This window comes from Harmonia axyridis, chromosome 7 (genome assembly GCF_914767665.1).
Source record: "Harmonia axyridis chromosome 7, icHarAxyr1.1, whole genome shotgun sequence".
In the NCBI taxonomy this organism is placed as follows: Eukaryota; Metazoa; Arthropoda; class Insecta; order Coleoptera; family Coccinellidae; genus Harmonia; species Harmonia axyridis.
The window spans coordinates 10,228,741-10,253,634 of NC_059507.1; the positions used below are offsets into that span (position 1 = coordinate 10,228,741).

At 31.3% G+C, this 24,894-nt stretch overlaps 3 protein-coding genes and 3 long non-coding RNA genes across 8 annotated transcripts; 2 read left to right on the plus strand and 4 right to left on the minus strand.

Moving 5' to 3' along the window:
* Positions 1-30: 30 nt before the first annotated feature.
* Positions 31-790, minus strand: LOC123684679 (autophagy protein 12-like). The gene is made up of 3 exons (XM_045624040.1): positions 590-790; positions 398-534; positions 31-343 (listed from the first exon to the last, which is right to left on the minus strand). Exons 1-3 carry the CDS (start codon positions 684-686, stop codon positions 221-223), a joined length of 357 nt encoding a protein of 118 aa, XP_045479996.1. The 5' UTR covers positions 687-790; the 3' UTR covers positions 31-220.
* Positions 791-1,021: 231 nt separating this feature from the next.
* On the plus strand, positions 1,022-1,573 carry LOC123684619. Its single transcript, XR_006748160.1, has 2 exons — positions 1,022-1,217; positions 1,275-1,573. It is a non-coding gene; the product is annotated as an uncharacterized LOC123684619 (long non-coding RNA).
* Positions 1,574-1,672: 99 nt separating this feature from the next.
* Positions 1,673-2,796, plus strand: LOC123684620. Its single transcript, XR_006748161.1, has 3 exons — positions 1,673-1,861; positions 1,913-2,431; positions 2,495-2,796. It is a non-coding gene; the product is annotated as an uncharacterized LOC123684620 (long non-coding RNA).
* LOC123684621 lies at positions 2,706-3,110 on the minus strand. The gene is made up of 2 exons (XR_006748162.1): positions 3,047-3,110; positions 2,706-2,984 (listed from the first exon to the last, which is right to left on the minus strand). It is a non-coding gene; the product is annotated as an uncharacterized LOC123684621 (long non-coding RNA).
* Positions 3,111-3,247: 137 nt separating this feature from the next.
* Positions 3,248-4,883, minus strand: LOC123684314. The gene is made up of 4 exons (XM_045623528.1): positions 4,729-4,883; positions 3,922-4,074; positions 3,715-3,858; positions 3,248-3,488 (listed from the first exon to the last, which is right to left on the minus strand). The coding sequence occupies exons 1-4, from the start codon at positions 4,798-4,800 to the stop codon at positions 3,321-3,323; spliced, it is 537 nt and encodes a 178-aa protein (XP_045479484.1). The 5' UTR covers positions 4,801-4,883; the 3' UTR covers positions 3,248-3,320.
* Positions 4,884-7,973: 3,090 nt separating this feature from the next.
* LOC123684605 (zinc transporter 1) lies at positions 7,974-23,613 on the minus strand. 3 transcript variants are annotated; one of them, XM_045623924.1, is made up of 7 exons: positions 23,254-23,613; positions 10,347-10,549; positions 9,462-9,978; positions 9,245-9,370; positions 8,971-9,149; positions 8,578-8,778; positions 7,974-8,409 (listed from the first exon to the last, which is right to left on the minus strand). In XM_045623924.1, the coding sequence occupies exons 1-7, from the start codon at positions 23,267-23,269 to the stop codon at positions 8,173-8,175; spliced, it is 1,479 nt and encodes a 492-aa protein (XP_045479880.1). In that variant the 5' UTR covers positions 23,270-23,613; the 3' UTR covers positions 7,974-8,172. The 3 variants fall into 3 exon arrangements, with proteins under 3 accessions (XP_045479880.1, XP_045479881.1, XP_045479879.1); XM_045623925.1 differs by lacking the exon at positions 23,254-23,613 and adding an exon at positions 13,639-13,847; XM_045623923.1 differs by lacking the exon at positions 23,254-23,613 and adding an exon at positions 11,697-11,935.
* Between the last annotated feature and the right edge of the window lie 1,281 nt (positions 23,614-24,894).

The following is a 24,894-nucleotide window of genomic DNA, read 5'->3' on the forward strand; positions in this document are numbered from 1 at the left end:
GAACGTGATTAAATAATTTTGGGCCCAATCAAAAGTTTGGAAAATGTTTATTGGTGAGATATCATTTAACTAAAGATTTTTCTCTTCATTCAGGATTATAGTTCTCAGTTTTTAAATTTTACTTTTTTATAAATAAGATTAATTTTTAAATTTAACTTAAGATATAAATCACAATAAAGCATATTGACAACCATACAACATAAAATTTGATTCATTGGTTTCAACCCCAAGCCTGCGTCTTGCAATAATGCAATACTAGTTTTCCTTCTGTAGCATAACAATCATATAAATTTTTCAAATTTTGATCCGGAGCAGGAGCAAATGTTTGGTTCACATACAGAAACTACAAAAAAATTGTTAATAAATATGAAAATTTACAAAATACATTAATCAATACCAGTTTTTCCTGTGGCTCTAATTTAATGTATTTGGCAACAAACCATAATATCCAGCTGATCTGTTTTGATGAATCTACACACCATTTTTGTTTTTTCATTATTGGTGCATTAGCTATTGGTTTTAAAAATATATCAACTGGAAAATAAAATAGACTTAGCTTTAAATCTCTACGAGTTTGATATAATCATACTTTTATGAATCTTTTTCTTCTCGTCTGAATTATCTTCAACCAAGGATAGAGTTTGAAGAGATCCTTGAGCCTCTTGTACATCTGTAGTAGAACTCATCCTAAATCTATTTCCATACACTATTTATTAAAAAAAAAAATCAATTCATTGTATTTCCCAAACCATTGTATTTGCGGTTTCTCTTAATTTGACACATGAAGTGTTGGTAACCTAGAAAATTACGTTTACCTCCACAGAAAAGTATTCATACATTTACTTCATTGAACTATTAATTCTATGATTTACTTCGAGTGGAATGCCAATACTATGAAAATTATGGAATAAGCAATAACTTTTAGGATCAATGCATATTGAAATTCTCATTAAATAATGTATTTGTATAACTGTTGTTCAATTTGTAAAATAATCACAGACAACTAACCACAGTGTATGTATTCCCGATTCAAGGGTAGGCAGCGCCCTCTTCAGCATGCTTTTTCAGCTAAAGGTAAGATATTGTAAACAAAAATATTTTGAGTGTTATTTGTGAAGAAAGAAATATGATGGACAAAGAAAATAGTGTATTCCTCAGTTTAACTGAATATTTCCGGTATTTGAAAGCAACTCCAAATAATAGGAATGTGATAGAAGGTGAATTCATTCTAATTTAAGAATAATCGTCCATTATCTAAAAAACAAACATTTTAGGAGAAGCGGTCTTGAATGCATGTAATTATGTGTGGGAATATAGGTAAAAGTATTAGTATTATGCTTAGAATTGTTCGGCTTATGCTTGCAGACTTCAGCCCTTTCAGCAGATCCTCATGAAATCAGAGGAAAAATAATAACAACTAAAGAAACTGCAACAATATCAGCTTTCAGCTGTTCTTGTAAGGCTGGATTAGGAGGCAGATGTAAACATATATCAGCTCTACTCTTACATTTTACCAGGTTGTATAATTTTTATTTATTTTATGTCTGAATCAGGACTTCCAATTGAACAATAATATAGACACAATATAATTGTTGGTTTTTTGCTTTTCCTTTGGTTTTTATCATTTCAGAACTGACCTCCTCAAATTGGAAAATATTTCAAGTACTGATATCAAATGCTGGTGGAAAAACAAAAAAAAAAGAGACTGGAAATAAATATAAAGCACTACCTCTTCTAAAAATACCCTGCCTTAAGGACAAAGTCCCAAAAAGACCCTTGATAACATCTCAAGATGAAGAAGAGAAGATATTAGAAATATTTTAATTGCCAGATTGCCTTCATCGAGCATTGCAATTCATAAGTAGGTAATAACTTTCATGTCGTATGTAATACTGTAATGAGTGATTTTCAGGACTAGGTTATGTGAGGTTCCGAATGTGGAAGGATCTTGCATGAAAATATATGGAACCATTATCAGAAATGCAGAAAATTCCATTTTCATGCAGAATTTTTACAATTTTGGGTCTGAAATTAATTTTAGATGCACTCAATGTATCAGAAAATACAATAAGTTAACTATGTTTGACAGTATTGATATATGTGTATCGACAATGCAAGATAGAGGTCAATGGGAAGAAGAAAGGAAGTATAGAGTTACTGGCTCACGATGCTACGACTTATATACTTTTTCGAAAAATGATTGGGAAGAGAAATGTAGTAAATATTTTTTTCCCAAGCATTTTTCGAATATCTATACAAAACATAGCATTAAATGCGAGCCAATGGCCCGAAAAGGTTTCAGGGTTTTCTATACAAAAAATAGGTCTTGTGATATGTAGAAGTGAACCATGGCTGGCATATTCTGCTGACGGAATTTTGTTAAAGAATGGCAAGCCCTATGGTCTTTTAGAAATAAAGTGTCCATTCAAAGGTAACAAATTCTTCATCAACATCTTGAAAATAATATTAAAAAAAAAATATCTTTATATTTCAGCAAAGCAAGCCTCTGACTTGGGGAATTGTAAATATATTATAAAAGAGAATAATAATTATGAACTGAAAAAAAACATAAATACTTTGCACAGGTGCAGGTGGGAATTGCAATCCTAAATTTAGACATTTGCCACTTTATTATTTATTTTTCAAGCAATAATTCATTCATTGAAATTAAGGTGCCCTTTGATGAAGAATACACATATAATATGTTAACTTCTTTGAAAAAAAACTATATTGAGAAAATGTTACACCATATTTGTAATGAATAATTGAAAAATTAATATATTTTTTGAAATAAAATTCCAGTTACTCTATTTCCACTTATTAAATGAAACGGGTTCTCTGTTTGCTTTACTGTTGCATCCATAAACACAACAAAACACCTTTGATTTCATTATTTTAGGGCAGTAATCACTATCCATAATGTTGAAATAAATATTAGATAAATGATGAAACTCTAGAACACAACTCTTATAACTCCTCGAACACTAAAATATAAAAATTTAAAATGCAGAAATGCACGCCGTCAAAGCTTTCACTCCTACCGTACCTTAAGCCGATATTACAGTTTCTTCCGATAGGTGGCTTGGAGATGAACTTGAATCGCTAATAGCACAGAACAAAAATATTTCTGATATAGTCTATGTTTACTATAAAATAATTTATGAATAAAACGAAACTTCAATAAACTGTTATTATTCTGAGGATTATTCAGATGTGTAGGTTTCATAATGAAATTTAAAACTAAATATACCAGATTAATAAAAATTTATTCTGACATCATCAGAAAATTAAACAATTCATATAATTCAAGCAAAATTATGTTATCCTGCCCTCTTTTCTTTTGCTAAAGTGAAGTTCATTTCCAAACAAGATTTTCCAGAGTCATGGGTGCTCTCCACTTTGACGTCAATGGTGCCAGCTGCCATTCCTAGTTGGTTTTTGTACTTGCCGATATTAACTTTATTATCGAGAGTACTGCATATTTTTTCCTACGGAGAAAATTTTATTCTCTTAAAACTTCTTAAGAATGTACACATTAAACATCAATGAAGTGGTACGATTTCTTGGGCGTGGATTCATATAATGAAGGGGTAAGAATTTTTTTGATTAATGTTACATAAATATTCAATAAATGGTTACTTCTCTGAGAGTTTTAAAATACACATATGTCATTACTTTGCGCATGTTTTAAAGATTAAATCAAAGAGTACTTACAGCTTTTATAGGACATTCTAATGGTACTGAAAATGTTTTCAAAGCACTCAACAATGTTGCGTCTTTTATGTTCTTTACTACTTCACAAGCATCTGCTTCACCTTCTATTGGTGGCATAGGTGCTTTATTGATCGTATATTTCACCTAAATACAGATTAACCATTAGATTAGTGTAAGTATTGGAAATCAAATGCAGTTCGAAATTACCTTGTGTGTTGCAAAATCTTTTGTTATTTCCACGCAACCTGCCATTGCCAAATTGCAATCTTTATCCAGCACGACATTGCTGTCTCCCGCAAAAGTAATGACTCCTCCTGTCATGCAATTTTTAGCATGGTTTAGTTTGATAGAATACCCATTCTGAAAAAAAAAATAATTTACTAATGTAAAGTGCGAATTTCAGATAGAGGCATTCACCCTTTTGTAATAGCTGAAATTTAGGTAGAAATATAGGAATAGGTATAGAGAAAGATGCATTAGAACCTTTTCTAAGTGAATGTATACCCTGTGGCCCATTACAGACGCGGATCTCATTTTGAGGGAGTACATAAAGATATTTTGAGAATATTTTTTGCGATGTGTATAGGGTAATCAGAAGCACAATTTAAAATTATTTTCATACACCCTGTATAAATGAAAATAATTTTAAATTGTACTTCTGACTATCCCAAACACATCGCAAAAAATAATCTCAAAATATCTTCATTTACACCATTCAAATGAGATCCGCTATGTTTGAAAGTTCATTATATCTTCATACTGAATATTATGAATGAAGCAGTTTTGAGCAAAAAAGAATCTAGAGACTTCAGAAGATACCTACCAACTCCTTTTATAGGTTTAGAAGAAGGAAACATGCAAAGTAGAATAAAAAATTATGAAATATAATTTTTTAGGTAGGAAAATTATAACATTATCTACTCAATTGAAAAATGAATCTATAAAAACCGAGAAACATAATGTCATATTTCATTTAATCTGATAAAACCTATAAATGAAATGTTCATTACTCACACAAGCTTCCGAACTTTTCCATCCATATAACATGAAAATACAAAAGCACGAAACTAAATTTGAAATATTCATGTTGTAATAGGTTCTTTACTGCACAACTGTCACTATGTAACTGAAATGATATATGCAATGTCCGTGTTTTCATAGGAAAAGGATGCATCTTTAATTTTTGGATGTGGATCGAAATCAGTCATTACAAAGATAACCTTCAATCATAAAATAATTCGAATATAATTGCATCTCATTGTTTGAGATGAGCGATTTGAATCTATAATGTATAAAATGATTTTTTTTTCATTTGTAATTTATCGAATTCACCGGCATTTTCGATGGATGTTCAGAAAGAAATGATATCCAGCGAAGCCTAGGAAGAAACATAAATGAAAGTAGGGCATATTTTGAACGCCAAGTAACATACTCAGGTATTATTTCCGAACTGAATATTCAAAAATTGCGGGTTTTCCTCATTTTAAGTTCTTCCTCGATAACTCTTGAAGTAGGTACTCATTTAAGGTAGAAGGGTGTATCTTTTTCATGAAACTTTCCATGAGCAATTCGCACATTTGCAGCTATATGTTCGCGACAACTTCTCGAATTCCATCTTAAAGGTCTTGAATCGATTGTGGACCATTGACAAAGACCTCATCTTTCACTAGGCCAAAAAACTCTAAAGGTATTAAATCACAAGATCTCGGTGGCCAGTTGAGATCACCTCTGAGAAAAAAACGGCTAGGAAACTTTTCCTCCAAATTTGGGATTGTTGCTTCTATGGTACGTAGCACTGACTTGTAGAAAATAATTGTAGTCCTCCTCAATATCTTCCAATTTCGGCCATAAAAAATTGATCATACCTTTTAGATACAATATTTTCATCAGTAAAATTCAAGCCTGAATAGTTCCAGAGGACCAAATGAATTTTCGAATATTGTTACCAGAATATAAGCAATGCTATTGTAAACTTGTGACCAAGAGGTCTCAGGGTCGAACCTTCCAAAGATGTAACATTCTCAAAAAAGCTTTCATGCCACCTTTTCGAAAATCAGATATTCTAGCTAGGAGATAAGCCGATACGTGTGATATCAGTGTTTTTGTACCAAATCTGAATAGAATAGAATAGAATAGAATAGCCTTTATTGGTGATATTGCATAACAATAAAGTTGCTTTCACAAGTCATAAACAATACAATCAATAGGTGAGATGAAAACATTCAATGATAAGTCTAATTCAAATTTCTCAGAAATTTTCGCATTACAAAAATTGTTCTGAACCAAAAATTTAAAACAGATATCACGTCTTTTCTGAAACTTGTCCAAAGTTTTTCTGGAAAAATATTAAAGCTTTTTGTCAGAAATTTATTTAATCGGTTGCTATTGATCTCTTGTGAAGCAAAATGATAAATTTCGAGTTTCAAGTTTTAGCCTACAATTTTCTTGAAACTAGTAGTTATAAAATTAAAAAACCAAATGCATGTAACAACTGCAAGCATAGTCTGTGTTGATACAGTGAATAAGCACTAATAACAGTTGAGATAATCGATCAAATGTTCAATGGGAAAGTTTATCCGGAAACTGGACAGTTTCAAATTCAGAAATCAAAAAAGGTTTTAAATGAATCTATTGTACAAATTCAATTTTCCTTAACTTCCGGCTAGAAAAGTTGTACGATACAATGATAAAATCGTTTCACGTGTTATTCATTTCGCTACACACAATTAACAGGGTGTGACATGAAGGTTGGGAATAATTTGAACCATTGATTTCCCAGTTCTCAACGAATGATGTTATTATATTTCAATTTTCTTCGATTTTTGGTTTTTAGTTCATATTTGGGCCATAAAAATGGTATAGTTTTGTACCTAACTATACCTTTCAAAGAAGAAGACGAAGTTTTGGTTTGGACTGACCTTACACAGTCTTAATTTTGTGTTAACTTTCCTCCTTGAACTAAACTATTAGTTCAATTGAAAAGTCCCCGGTCTGATGCACAGATGGCGGTGCTAGTATTAAATCCATATGAGTTTTAGTAAGTACCAACCTTCGAACGATACGTGTCAAAACTTCATAGCAGCCCAACCATTAGTTTGTGAGATATTGCGTTGTGAGTGTTGCTACTTTTGTTATTTGAGAAAAGATGAAAAAAAAAAGAATTTCGTGTGCTGATAAAATATTGCTTTTTGAAGGGAAAAAATACAGTTGAAGCAAAATCTTGGCTTGATGAATAGTTTCCAGGGTCTGCACCAGGAAAATGAACCATCACTGATTGGTATGCTAAGTTTGAACGTGGTGAAATGAGCACCAAAGACGGGGAACGCAGTGGACGTTCAAAAGAGACTGTCACCGACGAAAAAATCAGAAAAGTTCACAAAATAATTTTGAATGACCGTAAAGTGAAGTTGATCGAGATAGCAGATATTGTGAAGATATAATCTGAACGTGTACATCATATAATTCACGAATATTTGTACATGAAAAAGTTGTGTGCAAAATGGGTGCCGCCCGATCTCACAATCGATCAAAAGCAACAAAGTGTTAATGATTCTGAGCAGTGTTTGAAGCTGTTTAAGTGCAATAAACCTAAATTTTTGCGTCGATATGTGACAATGGATGAAACATGGCTCCATCATATCACTCCGGAGTTCAATCGACAGTCAGCTGAGTGGACTGCATACAATGAACCGAATCCAAAACGAGGAAAAACACAATAGTCAGCTGGCAAGGTTATGGCATCAGTATTCTGAGATGCGCAAGATGTAATATTCATTGATTACCTCAAAAAGGGTCAGACCATCGACAGCGATTATTATATAGCGTTATTGGATCGTTTAAAGTACTAAATCGTTAAAAAGTAAAAAAGTAAAGTAAAAAAAGGTGCTGTTTCATCAAAACAATGCGCCGTGTCACAAATCAATGAAAACAATGGCAAAATTGCATGAATTGGGCTTCGAATTGCTTCTGATCTACCCGTATTCGCCAGATCTGGCCCCCAGCAACTTTTTCCTGTTCTCAGACCTCAAAAGAATGCTCGCTAGAAAGAAATTTAGCGCCAATGAAGAAGTAATCGCCGAAACAGAGGCTTATTTTGAAGCGAAAGACAAATCGTACTAGAAAAATGGTATCGAAAAGTTGGAAGATCGCTATAATCTCTGTATCGCCCTAGAAGGCAACTATGTTGAATAATAAAATTGAATTTTGCCAAAAAAATGTGTTTTATTATGGTTACTATATTTTTCAGAGTTTCGAAGTTCCAGTATTCAACTTTATATTTTTCACATATTTATTTAAATCATATAGTAGGTACACTGGCCTAGTCAGCAATGTATAAAATTAAGACACAAGATATATGTACAATTTTCAGTAAATGCATCTTACACGTTAAAATACAGGCACATAATATGAAATACAAATTAATATCAGTCGCATTTAAATCACAGAGAATTTAATTATCTACAAATTGGCTTTCACTTCTTCCCTAACTTCTTTAGTGAATTCTTGAGCATTAATATTCAGCTTCTGTTCCTTATTCAGCAAATTATTTTCCTCCGTCAAATTCACAGATGGCTTTCTTTCACATTCTTCGGAAGTATTTTTCTGAATTATTTCGGGTTGAGTTGATATCACAGTTTTTGTGGTTGGTACACCTGGCAGAGTTTCCTTCGACTCGCATTTTATTTCTTTCAAAGCCTGAAAATCAATAAATGGAATTATCTTTCATATAAAGAGTAAAATGAGAACTGCCGCGTTGCAGCAGAGTCACCTCTCCACGATAGAGAGAGAAGGTGTCTTGGGCAGAGATCGCAGGATTACCCAACTGATGTTTGGATAGTATAGATTTTCAGTCTAAGTACTTACGTTTTTCTCTATTTCTGATTCTAGGCAGCATAACCAAGATCCACAGGAGTCTTGGCATGCCATAAGGCACTTGATAACGTTTGTAGATGTTATAGCGTCTGGTTTTTGTGGGTGTTCGAAGAATTCTGGCTGTATGGTAACCTGGGTGATACCATTTGAGATGAAGTGCTTCTTTAAGTCGTTTTTGATCCTTATATAAACCTGGAAAAAGGAAGAATGCGATATAATCTCACTTCAACTCTCAAATAACGTATTTGAATGCACTGTGCCACCCAGTGGAATTTATTTTTGATGAATTCGATTTGTTTAGAAATTAATATTTAGAGATTATTTTTGAAATCGGCATATACCTACTTCTGTCCAATTAAATGCCTGAAACTTAAAAAAACTTACCTCTGGGTTTTGTAAAATGATATGTACAGTTGAGATCACTTTATTAGTCGTGAGCTGCCATACGTGAAAATCATGAACATTCACAATGTCTGGAAATTGTTTCAGCAAGTCTACCCTCAAGGAGTTTATGTCTATAGATCCAGGCATTGTCTGTAGTAGGATGAAACAACTTTCTTTCACTGCAAAAGAGGATTCAGGATTCAGTTTGTTATATTCCATAATATAAATCGAGAAAAATAACATTTTTCAGATGATGAAAAACTTTTTTACTTACTATAAGGAAAACTCATAGACATCAAGGCTAATGCATGAATTATTGCAATGACAGGATCAACATATTTGAAGTAGTGCAAGTCTACTAGATAGATTAGAACAGCCGAAATCATCACCAAAAAGGAACCTGAAAAAATATAATAAACAGATTTTTATGGGTCACCCTATATAAAGCTACTTAGGCCTCGAAAACCACAACCAACAAACTTCAAACCTACCTAAACTATCTCTAAACATTTCTCTGAAATTCTGCCTCTTGTTCGTCAATTCCGAAGACAAAGTCTTCGTCCTAGATAATCTACGTTGGCCTTGCCTGACGTTCTCCATTGGAGGAACCTTGTTCAAAACAACCTCCCCACTCTCATTGACATACAAAAATGATCCCTGATGGAAAGTATATCCGCCAATAAGAATGAAGCATACTACATTCAATAGGAATGAAGCTGCTCCCATACAAAAAACAGATATTGGGTTATGCATCTCGTGGAGATGATCCATGTGCAACAAAGTTTGAAGAGCTTCAACAATCACAGAGAAGCATAATGAAGCACAGAATACGCAGCAGATCAGCATAGAAATGACGTCTATTCTTGCCCATCCGAAGGTATTCTTCAGTTTATCTTCCTTGGCCTCTAATTTCAAATCTTCACATCTTTTTTCATTGTTGGTGTCGATTTTACTTGGCGGCTGGCTTTCTTTTTGGTTTGTGGAGTCTTGCAATTCCTTGGATTGAAACTGTGAAGGAAAAATTTGGTAGTAAATTACTCCGTACTGTCATGATAATGCAATGGTATGATATATGAATTTAAAAAACATGATACGTCACTTCATGATACCATCTAATTGGGTTGAGTCTGTATGATTAGAATCATCAACCAATCAGTAGGACAGGTAGTAAGGTACATCAGAGTTGAAAAGCAAAACTATGAATAGTTTAGAAATTCATTGATACAAATATGTTCTAGTTTTCATTCAGGAATCAAACATGTAGCTTGCAAAACATCAAATTTCAATTTAATCAATTTTTACCCTAGTTGTGACTTAAAGAAGTATCAATGAATTTCAAGGGTTGAAATCATCGGGTAGTATCGTGAAACTCTCACCTTAATTGTAATAATATATCCTATTAATGCAAGGACATTGCACAACATCTGATAAGAATTCATGAGAAGAGTCAAGGCATGTGTGATATGACTTATTGCCAACTGTATTATCAGGAACAATATAGTCAAAATAAAAACAATATATAGTTGTAGTGGTTGGTGTTTTCGAAACCATTCTTTCACCGTCATATTAAATTTTGTGTCTGAAACAAAAAAATTGTATATTAGGTATGTAGTCATTTATATTTCCATTTGTTTAGATTTTTAATGTTTATTATTGTTTTCGTTTCAAATTTTAATTATATAAAGCTGCTGAATTTATTGTTGCAAAGTATGATCATATCTTACAAAAACATTGTCCAATACTATTAGTAGAAGAGGAACATTAGTACAATCCTTGTTTATCTTATTTGTATATTGTTATCTGTCTTCAGACTACTAATGAATTTTTCAGTCAAAAATACGAGTGAGATTTTTCGAATATGTAACAGAAAACTCTCCTTCATATTCACTGCGTAATAAAGAAATAGGAATATTTGATTGATTTTTTATAACAATTTTTAATCACTTCGAAGAATTCAATCATTATGATTTATTGGCAATAGAGCATGCAATAATTTGGCTATATATTGCTCACATCCTGATACAACTATTGTTCATTAAAGTCAAACCACACGGATGGATTTAGTAGGTACAGTATTGGCAATAGAGTATGCTATGATTTGGCTATATATTCCTCACATCCTGAAACAACTATTGTTCATTAAAGTAAAACACACGAATGAATATAGTACAGTATTTTTAGAGCGTAATATAAAAATATCAAGGAAAATCCGATGGTGTAGAATAGCCTTTAGATAATCAATAATTGAGTGGTTATTGGATACTTATAGATGATGTAAAATACTTTTATCGATCAATTTCATTATGATATTTGGGCAATTTTTTCAGTTCAGATTTAGTAGGAGGTCCTGTTCTAAGTGTTCGAAATTAGATAACATTTTTTAATTTATTTTTATCTTTTCAAGGACACCTGTTTGAAATCAAACAGACATAGTTTCGTTAACTCAATCCTGATCTTTTTATCATTTTGAATATCAAATCCAATTAAGTATAAAAATCTGTTCTAGTGTTTCTGTAGATAATGATTTTTTTTTACAAACATTTTTTTTTCATTATTTTCAGATTAATTACTATTTATATGAAAGGAGGAAAAGTAATTTTTATTTTGTTGGGTGAATTTTCGTCTCCGCTGTATTTTGCGAAATAATTTAGAATGTAGAAAACATGAAAAATATGAGATAAGGAATAATCTAGCATAATAATTTGGCGATTGAAGTAGGAAATTACCTTTATCATTAATTATTATCATCATTATGCTATTTTCACATATTCATAATCCAATCACCTCACTTTTATATTCCCAGCTTTAGTCATATTTAACGAACTACTGAGTAAGTCTTTGGTGTTTTGGGTTGTGATTTGATTATTCGATTGAATTGAGTTTGAATAACCGGAAGTACTGCATTAGAACCAATTGATGGAATTGGATCATTACATCTACATAACAACCACTAAATGCTAAAACTAGCTTATCATCGAGAAAGATTTTCAAGTGCAAACAATTTCGAGGAAATTCATGAAAAACTAGGAACATAAACATAAGGGGGAAAGAAAACATAAACAATAACAACAAGCAAATTTTATCGGAAAAACCATCAATCCAAGTTAATCATTTGAAAGATTGTGGAAAGCTCTTGGCGTCAGGGATTTTCGGCGCTTATTGCTCCCTTGGAGACAATCCTCTGAAATTTATCATGAGCATTTTCATTATTTTTCGATATTCGGCTTGAATTTTACATGTTTCTGGTGAAGCGATTAACATTAAATTCGGAAAAATTTTGAAAATGTTATTTGAAAAAATTCGATGTTTGGATAACTAAATTTTTCATTTCATTTATGATAATTATTAACCTCCACTATTTTTGTACGTAGAATCGACTGAAATAATAAAAAATATAAGTTCTAATTTGAAAATCTTGAGTTTCAATGAATTTGAGTTGTCCAAGTTCAAGATCTTCTTATAAACACCCTGTATATTTTTCGTCCATACCGCGAACAGGTTTATAATACTAAGTATTTGCAGAATCGAAAAAGAAAGAAAAATTTTCGGAAAAGGCTTTTTCTGTCGAAAAATTCACAAAAAGGTGAGTTCTCATCGCCACCATTTTTTTCATAAGAATCCCATTAACTCATAAACCGTTGAGTTTTCACTCAAGGTATGGCATATTGCCGAAATTGTCGTCAAAAAAGCTATCTAATGATGCAATAACATACTGGGTGTGCTATTTGAAAAAAGGAAGCAGTAGTATGTTTCCGGTATAAACGAAAGTTGTAGAGATCTAAAAATATTTTAGGGAGAAAGATCATTGTCTCAAACCCAAATATGCAAATTTTCAGCTCAAAATTATAATGAGTTTTCCATGAACGTCTAATAGGCCATCCCGGTGATTCACCCTGTATAGATAGGAACTAAATTTCAACCTAGACGGATCTATGTTAACGGAAATATTGGGTAAAATTTTCGATATGAGATTCATGAGAAATATTTAAAACTCCAATCATTCAGCATCAAGTTATTATTAATTAAATAACTGAAATACTATCAACAAACAAAAATCAAATATTCTGATCTGATATTAAATCCTCTGTGAGATGAATAGCTGGAAACAATGTTGTTCCGATAAAAATGATACTGTCTGCAAGATATCATAAATCAATATTACAACGTTTACCTAATCTAGACGAATTAAAAAAGAAAACATGTAACAAAGTATCTTTAACCCTGGATTTATAAACTTGATGACGTTGCTGTCGCCTTTAACCAACTGACCAATAGAGATATTATTCTGCAACTTGATCGTCCAATCACAACATCAGTTCATAAATCCAAGGCGATATGAATTTTTCAAAATTTGAGTCTATGAATTGTGTGAATAGTTCTTATAGTTTCCGAAAAAAGCTTTGGACATCAGAGAATGGATTTTTTCATGAGATGTTTGTATTCACTCCTAAATCTAAACTAAAAATTTCAGTGATAGTTTTTTCTTCGACGATTCCAAAATATTATTATTGGAAATAATAAAACAAAGAATGAATAATCAAGAAAAAAATGTTTGCATTCAAAATCATAGACATTTGATAGTTCTGAAAGGAAAAAAATATTTTTGAGAAAGTAGATCAACCAATATTATCAGAAACTGAAACACAATGATATATACAGGCCACTCACCTTCAAAATAGGTACGCACAGTGACTAGATTTTCAGACCTCAGAACATCTTCATCGCAAGAAGACCTTAACAGTGATGACAATCTCACCTTTCACGAACAATGATGATGACAGTTCAGATTCATTTGAGGTATTAACGTTGTTTTGTTTATATAATTTACATTATCGTGTTTCAGTCGATCGAAAAATAAGGTTATACTGAAACCATTTTATCGCACTGAACAAACACTTTAATCTGGTCAAGATAACGCAATTGGAAACACATAAATTCTTCACCGAAAAACAATAATCTATTGAATCCTATAGATTTGCTTATCACTTCTACTTCCTTAAAACCTTTTTTTCAAAAAAATACTTCGCCAAATTATCTACAGACATGAAGAAGTAACGAATGATATTCAAAAGATCTGTCTGAAGAGATGCTCTCAATAAAATTATCAGATTATAAATGAATAAATAAGTTACTATCCTTAAGCCGGAATTTAGAAGATTCAGCAAGAAGTATTTTATACTAAGTAAATTTTTTTACAGTTCTTCAATATTTAAAATATTTTGCTTATTCTAAAAGCAGGTATGTATGTATATCCACGGGCGTAGCCAGGTTGCAGTTTCGGGGGGGTTTTACATATTATAAAAAAAATCTTATGTTTTTCTTTTTAAATATATCAACTTTAAAAGAGCCAACCCATTCAGTCTGTTTTCACTAGTTTTATTTTTCAAGTATGTTTTGAGAAAAAAAGGATTTTCAAAATAACTTTTTGAAATTTAGTTTATTTCTTTACATCGATTGCCATAAATATATTTAGGAGAAAAATACCGTCGTAGTATTTATACAACAGAGTACTCAAATTCAAATTTATGAGTAGAAAGTTTATATGCAAAAAAACCGGTAAAAAATGATAGTTATCACCTTTTTTGCATTTTTTTCAATGTTTTATCATGAAATTTTGGTGGCAAACTTCAGATTCAAATTCTGTACCCCAGATAATAAATCGAAGAAATTAAAACTACCCCATCAACTGAGTTTTAGCAGAGATAGATATAATACGCCAATTTTGAACTATCGTTTGAGCCAGGTTTTTCGGACAAAAAACTTCATGGAAGAAAACGTCAGAAGATTAAATTTTTTTTGTATTTTTTTTTAATGTTTCGTCACAGAATTTTGGTGCTAAACCTCAGATTCGGATTCAGAACCCAAAAAAATAAAGGGTGTTTTTTTTAGAGCTATAGAACTTTAAATTGCAATAACACAACGATGGATTATTCGATTGATATGAATTTTATTTATCCGCAAGATGATCTTGTGGCATTACATTTTAAATATGATTTCTGGCATATAACCGCCACGGCTGTCTCGGATGTAGTCCAATCTGGACGTCCAATTTTCGATGACCTTTTCCAACATTTGTGGCCGCATATCGGCAATAACACGGCGAATGTTGTCTTACAAATGGTCAAGGGTTTGTGGCTTATCCGCATACACCAATGACTTTACATAGCTCCACAGAAAGTAGTCTAGCGGTGTTAAATCACAAGATCTTGGAGGCAAATTCACAGGTCCAAAACGTGAAATTAGGTGGTCACTAAACGTGTCTTTCAATAAATCGATTATGGCACGAGCTGTGTGACATGTTACGCCGGTTTGTTGGAACCACAGCTCCTGGACATCATGGTTGTTCAATTCAGGAATGAAAAACAAAATAAAATAGATGTAGTGCGCGATACGTATTCCGCACAGAACCATTATTTTCGAAATAAAATTGCACTATTTTCAAGCGTTATTCAGGCGTGAGTCTATTCATGATGAGTTGCCAAACCGAACTGAGAATAAATCACTTGAAAGCTGTTAAATCGGTCGCCATCTTGAACAGTAATGCCAACTTAAAGTTATATACCTCGAAAAAAACACCCGTTACATACGATCGAAAAAATCAAACTAACCCATACCTTTCCTTTGAGGGGCACATGTGAGCACAAATTGACTGGATTACGTAGAGGTAATTTAATTCAAATTTCACAGTACAAATTAATTGAACTGAGAGTGATAATTTCATTCACATTTTACAAATTCCATTTAGAAAAATATTTTCGAGATTTTGAAGAAAAAATAAGTTTTTTTGACATCTATAACATTTCGGGGGGGGTTTGAACCCCCAAACCCCCCCACCCCCAGCTACGCCCGTGTGTATATCGAAAGAAAGAACTATCTAGTTTCCATAAGGATAATGACTATCACTTTTTTGTATGAAATTTTTTTTTGGGAAACCATTGAATTCGGGGATTTCAAGGAAATACATCAACTAATTGAATGCTAGAAATATTCACAGCACTCTTATATTATGGGTCGGTAGCAGGATGAATTACACAAAAAAAATTAAACTAAACAAAGCGAATGTCATCTTTCTACGCCCACATTTTGAAAATCAAGTCTGATCGTTGACCTCAAAATTCGTTCATGTTCAATGTGTAGATCGCTGTCAAGGTATGGGCCATATTTTATGATTGTTTATCGTCTTTATGCTATTCGTGAATTTGGGATTTATCTGGAGAGCCATCGGAAACCCATACAGAGAAACTACGGAATGGCTAAGATGTTCGTATTCTAAGAAAACATAAATCTGCATCCACCAACCATATACAGGCTGACCTATATAAAACGACTTTTCGTAATGGTAGAGATTGTAAGAAAAAATATTGAATAAAGACGCTTTTACTTTTTGGATTTCAACAGTAGGCCATTTAAATTTCTTATTTGTAATTAAAATTCATTGCTCTCAATCTTAGAGTAATAAACATAGAAAGAGGAAGCCTATGTCATTTTCAGTAAGCAAATTTTGTCCCCACATGAACTATCAAATTTGACGTGAAGCACGCGGAAATGAAAACATATCAGTTATACGATATTTCACTCAATTCGCGAGTTTCTCCACAAAGAACGCACTTCTTATGTCCCATAGTGAATCAAAGTTTCATTTTAGCTCAGAATATATTGAAATAAATACCAAAATATACCAGAAATTCAGAAAACAAACTTTCAAGCGCGCCAAATGTCGTGAAACAACATATGACACTAGGAGAGCAAAAGTTGCCAAACCTATGATTTCAGCAGTAGATACAGAAAAAAATAAATATTCTGCTTATTATAAATTCGACAATCAGGAAAAATATTGGATTCCAAATATTCAAATTTGCATATTTAATCGGGAATCATTCAAATAAATATATTTCATTCAATATAATATTAATTCATAATGATATAGTAAAATTGTGGATTTAGAAAGACATCACAATCCGACAACGTAATCTAACCGTGTTGGGGACATGAAAAAATTGCGTATACTTCCTCTATCTATGTTTATTACTCTATGCTCTCAATCCATCACTTCCAACGAGTTTTTAACAGTGAAACGAACATCAAACATAAATATTTTATCATATTCATAACTAAAACTGCCAAAACATGGATAAAATTCATATGAATTATTACAAAAGTCGTAGATAGATATGAATTTGAATAAAATAGTATTTGGATGAAGATTCATCGAACAAATATATTATTTCGAAATAAATTCAAAATTTTTTCTGGATACCTACACTTTATTTGTTTACTTTGCTCCTCGACATTTTATCCTTATATCCTTGAAAACAATCGACTTTGTGTATTTATCAACTAGGATACTCACTATAAAATAGGGCAACTCATATCTATTATAATCAGCATGAAGTTTAGTTCGTTCATCCTTAGCTGTCTCGTATTTGTTTTTGAAAATTTGCATCGTGAATGAAACTAGAAAATTACTTAATATTGTCATTATTTCTGAATAATAAATAGGTATTGAATTCGTCTTTCAAAAATAGCATAGACATTGACTTATTCGAAATATTTAAAAAATATATCAACGAAAATAAAATTAGTATTTTTCCAATATTTTTCTTGAATTTTCTATCCTTCTAACTGTGTGTGATCGTCTAGAAATTTCATATGGAGCTTGAAATTGGTATTTCATATCCACGCCCATCTATCAACTTGGTTCTGTTGTGACTACAAATTGAGTACTCAATTTTCTTTCTATATTTTTCTTAAATTTTATATGGTTTTGATTACGCGAATAACATAAAATTTCGAACGAGGCCTTGAATTCTACATCTAAATACATATTTTCACTCCGATCGACCTGCAGTTTCGAAATTAACTCAAAATTTCGGACGGTCAGATTTACAGAACCTGAAAATTTCAAGTTTCTAATTCTAATTCTAATTTCCATATTTTATGATTGTTTAGTCAAAAGTTTTAATAAAATATAACCTTAGACGAAATGAGAAATATTAAATTCATTGAGTATTCTTCAATCAAATTCAGAACTTCACAAAATTGTTAGTGAAATAAAAAAGCTAAAAATATCTTACTCCGAGCACTTCCTACTGGCACAAAACCTGTTCTGAGAATATACTGAGTGTTCCTCCTGATATTAATTCGTCTTAATATCTCAAGTATTTTTAGAAAAGATCTCAGAATAGATAATACGCCAATATCTCAAACTCATTCAAGTATGAAATAAAATTGCAATTAAGTTTTTATATTTTGAGTCAGAATACCCAATATCAATGAAAATAATAAAAATAAATAATTTTTCTTCATAATCAGCTTTAACTTCTATTGATTAGTTTTATCTTGTTACTGTGTGAAATTCAAATAATGAACTCTTTCAGCCGTTACTGTTTGGTAGATGATCCAGCAATAAATAAATTATAGTAAAAACATAGAAATTATAAAACTTGTTTTAATGTGTGAATTCAGCTTCGATTGAATTTAAAAATAAGCTGTACCTATAATCATTCTCCCAATGTATAAAAGAATTTCTTACTGTGCCAAATCCCTTTTTATACGAAAATCAATAACTACTCTTTGATAGTCTGTAAATTGAATTTTTAAATATCTCGATACTCACTTGTAACGAGTATTCACATTCATTTCACAAAATGACTCGAATTTTGAGTGGTTTCATCAAACCACAAGATCAGGAAAATAATGTATGTTTTAATGTATTCACGATAAATAAAATACAACTATGTTACCCATAATTGGAATTCATTTTATTGCTTGGATGAGTACATGAGAACTGAAAATAGACAAATTTACTTTCATATATTGCCAAAATGATGAAAAAAATTTATATTTGTGTTTTTCGTTCTATAATGTATAAAAAAATTCTGAGAATACCTATAGCTGTTGAAATCGATGAACCTAGAAGATATAGTTCAATCAACTTGAATGGTGTGAATAAACTATTTTTCAACCAATTCAAGCAAGGTATTATTTCACAATTAATAATATTCAAGCTTGAGTGCTTCAACATTTCGAAATGAGAAGGAAAAAGCAAACACTTAATTAAAAATTTGGTTTCTTCAATAACACCTGTGTACAATAACTGAGTATTTCATTCAGATGCGAATTTGAACTTAGTACCTAGAATTGTTCATTGACTCACTTTATCGTTAAACTTTATTTTCCCACAGACAAATTTTCCTTGGAATCTGAAATGCATTTTTTTAGTCTCCTTATGATACGATCCTCGAGAAATCTGACATGAACATTTTTGTTTTTCTATGACGAAACTGATTCCTTCGATCGGATGAGTATTTATTCAATTATTGTATAAAAAATATTCATATGGCTTCAACTATAGAGTAATAAACACAGATAGGGGGAGTAGAGGCAATTTTTACATGCCCCCAACATGGTTAGATTACTTTGTCGGATTGTGATATATTTTCAAAGCCACAATTTTACTATGTTGTTATTAATGTATATTAAATTGAATGAAATATATTTATTTGAGTGATTTCCGACTAAATATGCAAATCTGGAAACCGATATTTTTCCTAATTGTTGAATTTATAATGAGCAGATTATTTATTATTTTCTTTTTGATCATGTTATTTACCTGCTTTTTAATAGTCAATAGTATTTTCTTTATTTGGAAGTGTCAGGTTTTTAATGAAGTTGTTTAGTTCATATAAAAAAATATATAATTATACGTTTCGGAGACACTCTCCTTCTTCAGTAAAAATGACTCATTTGATAGTTTACAATATGAAATATTAATTAAAATTGAGCCTGTAAAAAAAAAAAAATAAAATATAAATGTTTGTGTTTTTTTTTTTACAGGCTCAATTTTAATTAATATTTCATATTGTAAACTATCAAATGAGTCATTTTTACTGAAGAAGGAGAGTGGCTCCGAAACGTATAATTATATATTTTTTTATATGAACTAAACAACTTCATTAAAAACCTGACACTTCCAAATAAAGAAAATACTATTTATTATTTTCTGTATATGTATACTTGCTGAAATCCTAGGATTCCTAGGTTTGGCAACTTTTGCTCTCCTAGTTTCATCGGTTGTTTCACGTGGTTTGGTTTCTAAATTTTTAATAAGTACCTATGTTAGGTATTATTAGGTATTTATTTCAATATATTTTGTGTTGATATGAAACGTTGATTCACTATGGGAAATAAGAAGTGCGTTCTTTGTGGAGAAACTTGCGAATTGAGTGAAATATGTATCACTGATATGTTTTCATTTCCGCGCGCTTCATGTCAGATTTGATAGTTCATGTTGGGGACAAAATTTGCTTACTGAAAATGATATATGCTTCCTCTATCTATGTTTATTACTTTCAGGCTTCAATTGTCGGGCTCTGTAGTAGACCATTCTATGCTTAATCATCGAAAATAACAGACATTTGGGGAGTTAGCCAGATATTGCCTTAGAACAATTGCGCAAAAACATGAATCAAAATTATGAACTCTGTGGAAAATTTCAAACGAAATGTATCTTCGTAGGTAGCCGAGAATATCAGATACTTAGGTAAGAGAAATCTAGATAAATGGACTTGTACGGAGCATGAACTACTACAATATGTAGTTGACGTAAATCAATATGAAACATATTTCACGCACGCATAAACTTTTCTCATTTAATGACTAGTCCAACCAAATGAGAGAAAGTCTTTTTCAAAAACAAATATGAAAATAATATGCTATTAAGCTGTTCTTCCTAGATATGTGGAATATACTTAAGCCTAATACATAGCATATCTACAAGAATAATTAGAAATGCTTGTCATAAGAGATTGATGTTTTTTAGGTGATAATGAAAACTGTAATTCCTAGTCACTTCTGACAGGTACAATCAGCAAAATAAAAATTTGTAAGGAGTAGAAATGAAGGAAACTTCATATTTGAATTATTCGGTACTTATTTGATGGTAATTCAAATAGAATAATGATTTTGATTCACCTGTACTATTGAATTGTTTTACGGAATTAAAATGAATGAAACAATATTTTTTCGAAAAATTATCTCTATTTTTATGTAGGTTGTTGCTACTACGCACTTCGAGTTTTATTTATCTTCGTTCATTAACAGGTAGTTGATCATGTTTTCTTAACGGTATGTTTAATTTAGAAGTATGAAGCCAAGATGCCGAGATTTATGGAATTCACAACATGAGAAAATAATCCCAGAATCAACGATTTGAGTTCTACTTCTTTCTCAATGATCCAATTGATGTTTTGATGTGTAGGGTGTCCCAAATACGATGCTCAATGAAAGCATCTCGATAACTAATTTTTTTCTTGAACTATAACACCCTGTATTTAGAGAACGAAGCTTGTTGGGATATATGTTTATAGGATTTTTTTTTCATTAAAACATTTAGTCTATCCGATGACAAAGTTATTGCACTAAAATCTGGACCACCCTGTATAGGTTGTCCCATTTAATAAGAAATTAATTATCGTTTCAGAGATGTGGAAGAGAGTTGGAGTTTTTTAAATGGGTCACCAAATAAATGATTTTTTGCCAAACCATTGTTTATTTGCTGGAAATGATAAACCAGATCAGTGATTACCTAGGCCAAAGGTATTTGAATTGCAAATCTCTACGATATTATTTTGTACCTACTTTCCTTGAAGGTGATGAGAATGGATCCTAAATTTCATAACTGTATCATCTGAGAAACCTAATTATTGGCCAAACGGTATTCCCCATCTAAACTGCTGTGTATTTCATTATATAATTTAAACAAAATTGGCCTTTATGAAAGAACGTTTGGATGGCATTTCCAAATTTTTATTCATTTACTGTCTGGTGGGTGTTTTAAATGTATACAAAATTACCACATCTAGATTATATCAATCTATAGTTGAAGGCGACTCACTCGCGCACTTCGAGTATCGTTCCATATACAGGGTGTAACAGGAGTGGTTGGCTATAGCCTAATGGTGAATACAGGTCATCTAGGCCTTCCAGAAAAGTAACCTAAGAATGTTAGTTTAGGAGATACAAGGCAATTCATGAAAATTGGTCTAAATTTCGGATATCCATATCTTGGAAATCAGCAGTCCCAGTCCGATTTTGTTTGAATTTGTTCGTTTGATCACTTCATACAACCCTTCAAAACTTTTCATGTTATTTCATGTTATTGATTTATTTCTTCAGACTTCGAAATCTATATTTTTTACACTTATTAGAGCAATGTCGTTATTTCCATTAAAAATCATATAATTCAGTGTAATGAATTCAGTTTTACTTTGAAAGGCACACATTTTCAAAAGAGCAAACGAAAAAGTTCATGTTTAATTTTTTTTTAAATACAGTCCCGTTTGATTTTTTTTAGTGATAATATTTGACATTATCAGCTGAGTTTTTGAACTCCGCAGCTTTCTGTTCAACTTTTCTTCGTTCTGAAAACCTTAGCACCTACTGATGATGTGTTGTAATACGTTGCGTTAAATATTGATTCTTTTGAAACTAGAAATTGAATTTTAAACAAAACGACATAACCATCTCGGAAATTGTAAAATGTGAGTCTATTTACTTAACAGCAAAAATAAGTTTTGACAATTGATTTTTTGAGAAAATTTAAACCTATTTATTTATTTCAACACTGCCAAGAGTTTTTTTTGTACTTTTTTAATACATAAATTACAATTATGTAGTCTATTGAAAATGTCTTGCAAACAATGAGATTTCACTTCATTAAATATTACTAAAAAAAAAAGTTAAATCAGTAGCACCTCGGCCTTTGAACCTTGGGGTACATATTTGTGACGAAATAACAAAAAATATCGCCTTGAATCATTCCAATTCCATTTGGAAATGATGAACCAAAATATTTCTTCCATCCATCCACGCTATCTAAAGCCTTTCTCAAAAATTATTAGAGCTATTTCGATTAAATTTGTCACCGATAGTAATATCGCTTGATGCTCCTAATTTGAGCCATACATTTCAAAGGCTAAAAAAAATCAAGATACAAAATTTTAAAACACTTCTAAATTCTACAAAGACTCAGCTTTTTATGAATTAGTTATTCCCAGAAGTTTTATTAATGTTATGATTATTCTGCGATGTTAAAGAATAAATGAGCCGTGGTATGAAATTTTAGGCAAGAGCTTCAATATTATGAAATCGCTCATGATTTCCTGCAAAAGCTCTTGTAAATTGAGAAAAGTTTTGTTTTCCAACGATATTTTTATTATTGCAACAACATAACTAGAAATAAAAACGCCATTTTTAATTCCTTAAATTTATTTTGAAACTTACCCGTTTTCAAAAACATTTTGCGTCCGTTAAGTTAAAAACCAATTCGAAAATATCAACTATGATCTACTACACTTCTACAAACGCATTCCGAAGAAATCACTTCACTTTATCCGAAATTTTCGTATACATGAGTGTTCAACAACAAACCAGAGGGTCTAACATATTCATCAACTTGTTATATCAAAAAATTGATGAAAGTCTTATAGAGTTGTCTTCAACCGAAGAATAACTTACACCGAATAAAATACATTATCACAGAAATTACAAGTGAAGTTGAGTTATTGAAATACTTCTACGAGGTGTGACGAACAATGAATTTGCGTTCTAATCGTGACTACACACAAAAACCTGGATAAGCAAACTATCGCCATTGTCAATTAAATGTTCGCATACTAGATTCAGATTACTTGATCGCTGTGGGTGGAAGAGTTTCAGACGGTGGAGCGAAGAAGTTTTGACACACTCTCCGTTATCGCTCCAATGCCTTGAATAATCCTAATTTCATAGAGAGTAGCCATCCTTCACAATGGTTTCATCTTTGACGAAAATTAGCAGCGTATACATTTTTTTACGTTTAATATCTCAGAATATTATTCCCAGATTTTGAAACCAAGCAGTTTTGGTCGGGGGCAGTATCTGGATGGATGACCATTCTGTAATACATTGCCGATGAGAATATTCGTTTAAAATTCATGTCACTGTTCTTTTCGAACAATGTTTAATTACAAGTTATAAAAATCACATTTTGATGGATGAATAGGTAAGTTCAATTATTTTTGGCGCTAAATTCTAAACTAACAATTATCTGTGATAATAAGTGATTATTATTATCCTTCATTGCATAGAATTGACCAACCAGAGATCACTATTAACTGAATAAATTCTGTTTAAACATGTTTTATCACGATAATTATTTCGTTTGTCCCCCATAGTGTTTTTCTTCGGTCAGTTATTTTTATAATTCTCAACAAAAGTTCATGAAAAACATGATCGTTCGAACGACCCAAATATTTACCTTTGAAAATTCCAATGTTGATAGTATTTTCAGATGAATATTCTGACAGGAAGATGAAAGTACCACATAATTTAAAAAGTTCACGTGCAAACTTTGCTAAAGTACACGAATTTTCGATTGATTTGATGAGATGTGTAACGAGGATAATCAAGACACAAATGTAACTAACGAAAAACATCATTTTATATGAAAAATATATCTTGTATGGATTAAACGGTAGAAAATGTCCAATTTTATGATCAATAAAACAACAAAGAATGTCAGTTCCATTTATTTTTCAGAAAATAAATCTAGATGTGTATATACCTAACTCGATCTATGAATTTGATAGGAATTCAAAAAAATTTTTTGCGTGATTTTTCTTTTTGGAAAATAAAGTCATATAAAATTATTTTAATATGAAAACATTCTATCGTTCAGCGCTCTAGGGTTTTTATTGAATTATTGAACATGAACTTATTTCTATAAACAATACAATAATTCAAAAGTTGAATGAATTAAATATCATAGATAGGTATATCTATGATAATTAATTATACATATGTATAATATTGTGATATCAATGAAAATGCAATGAAAATGGAATTTCTACATAAAATTATTTTGGAAAGACGATGGCAGTATGT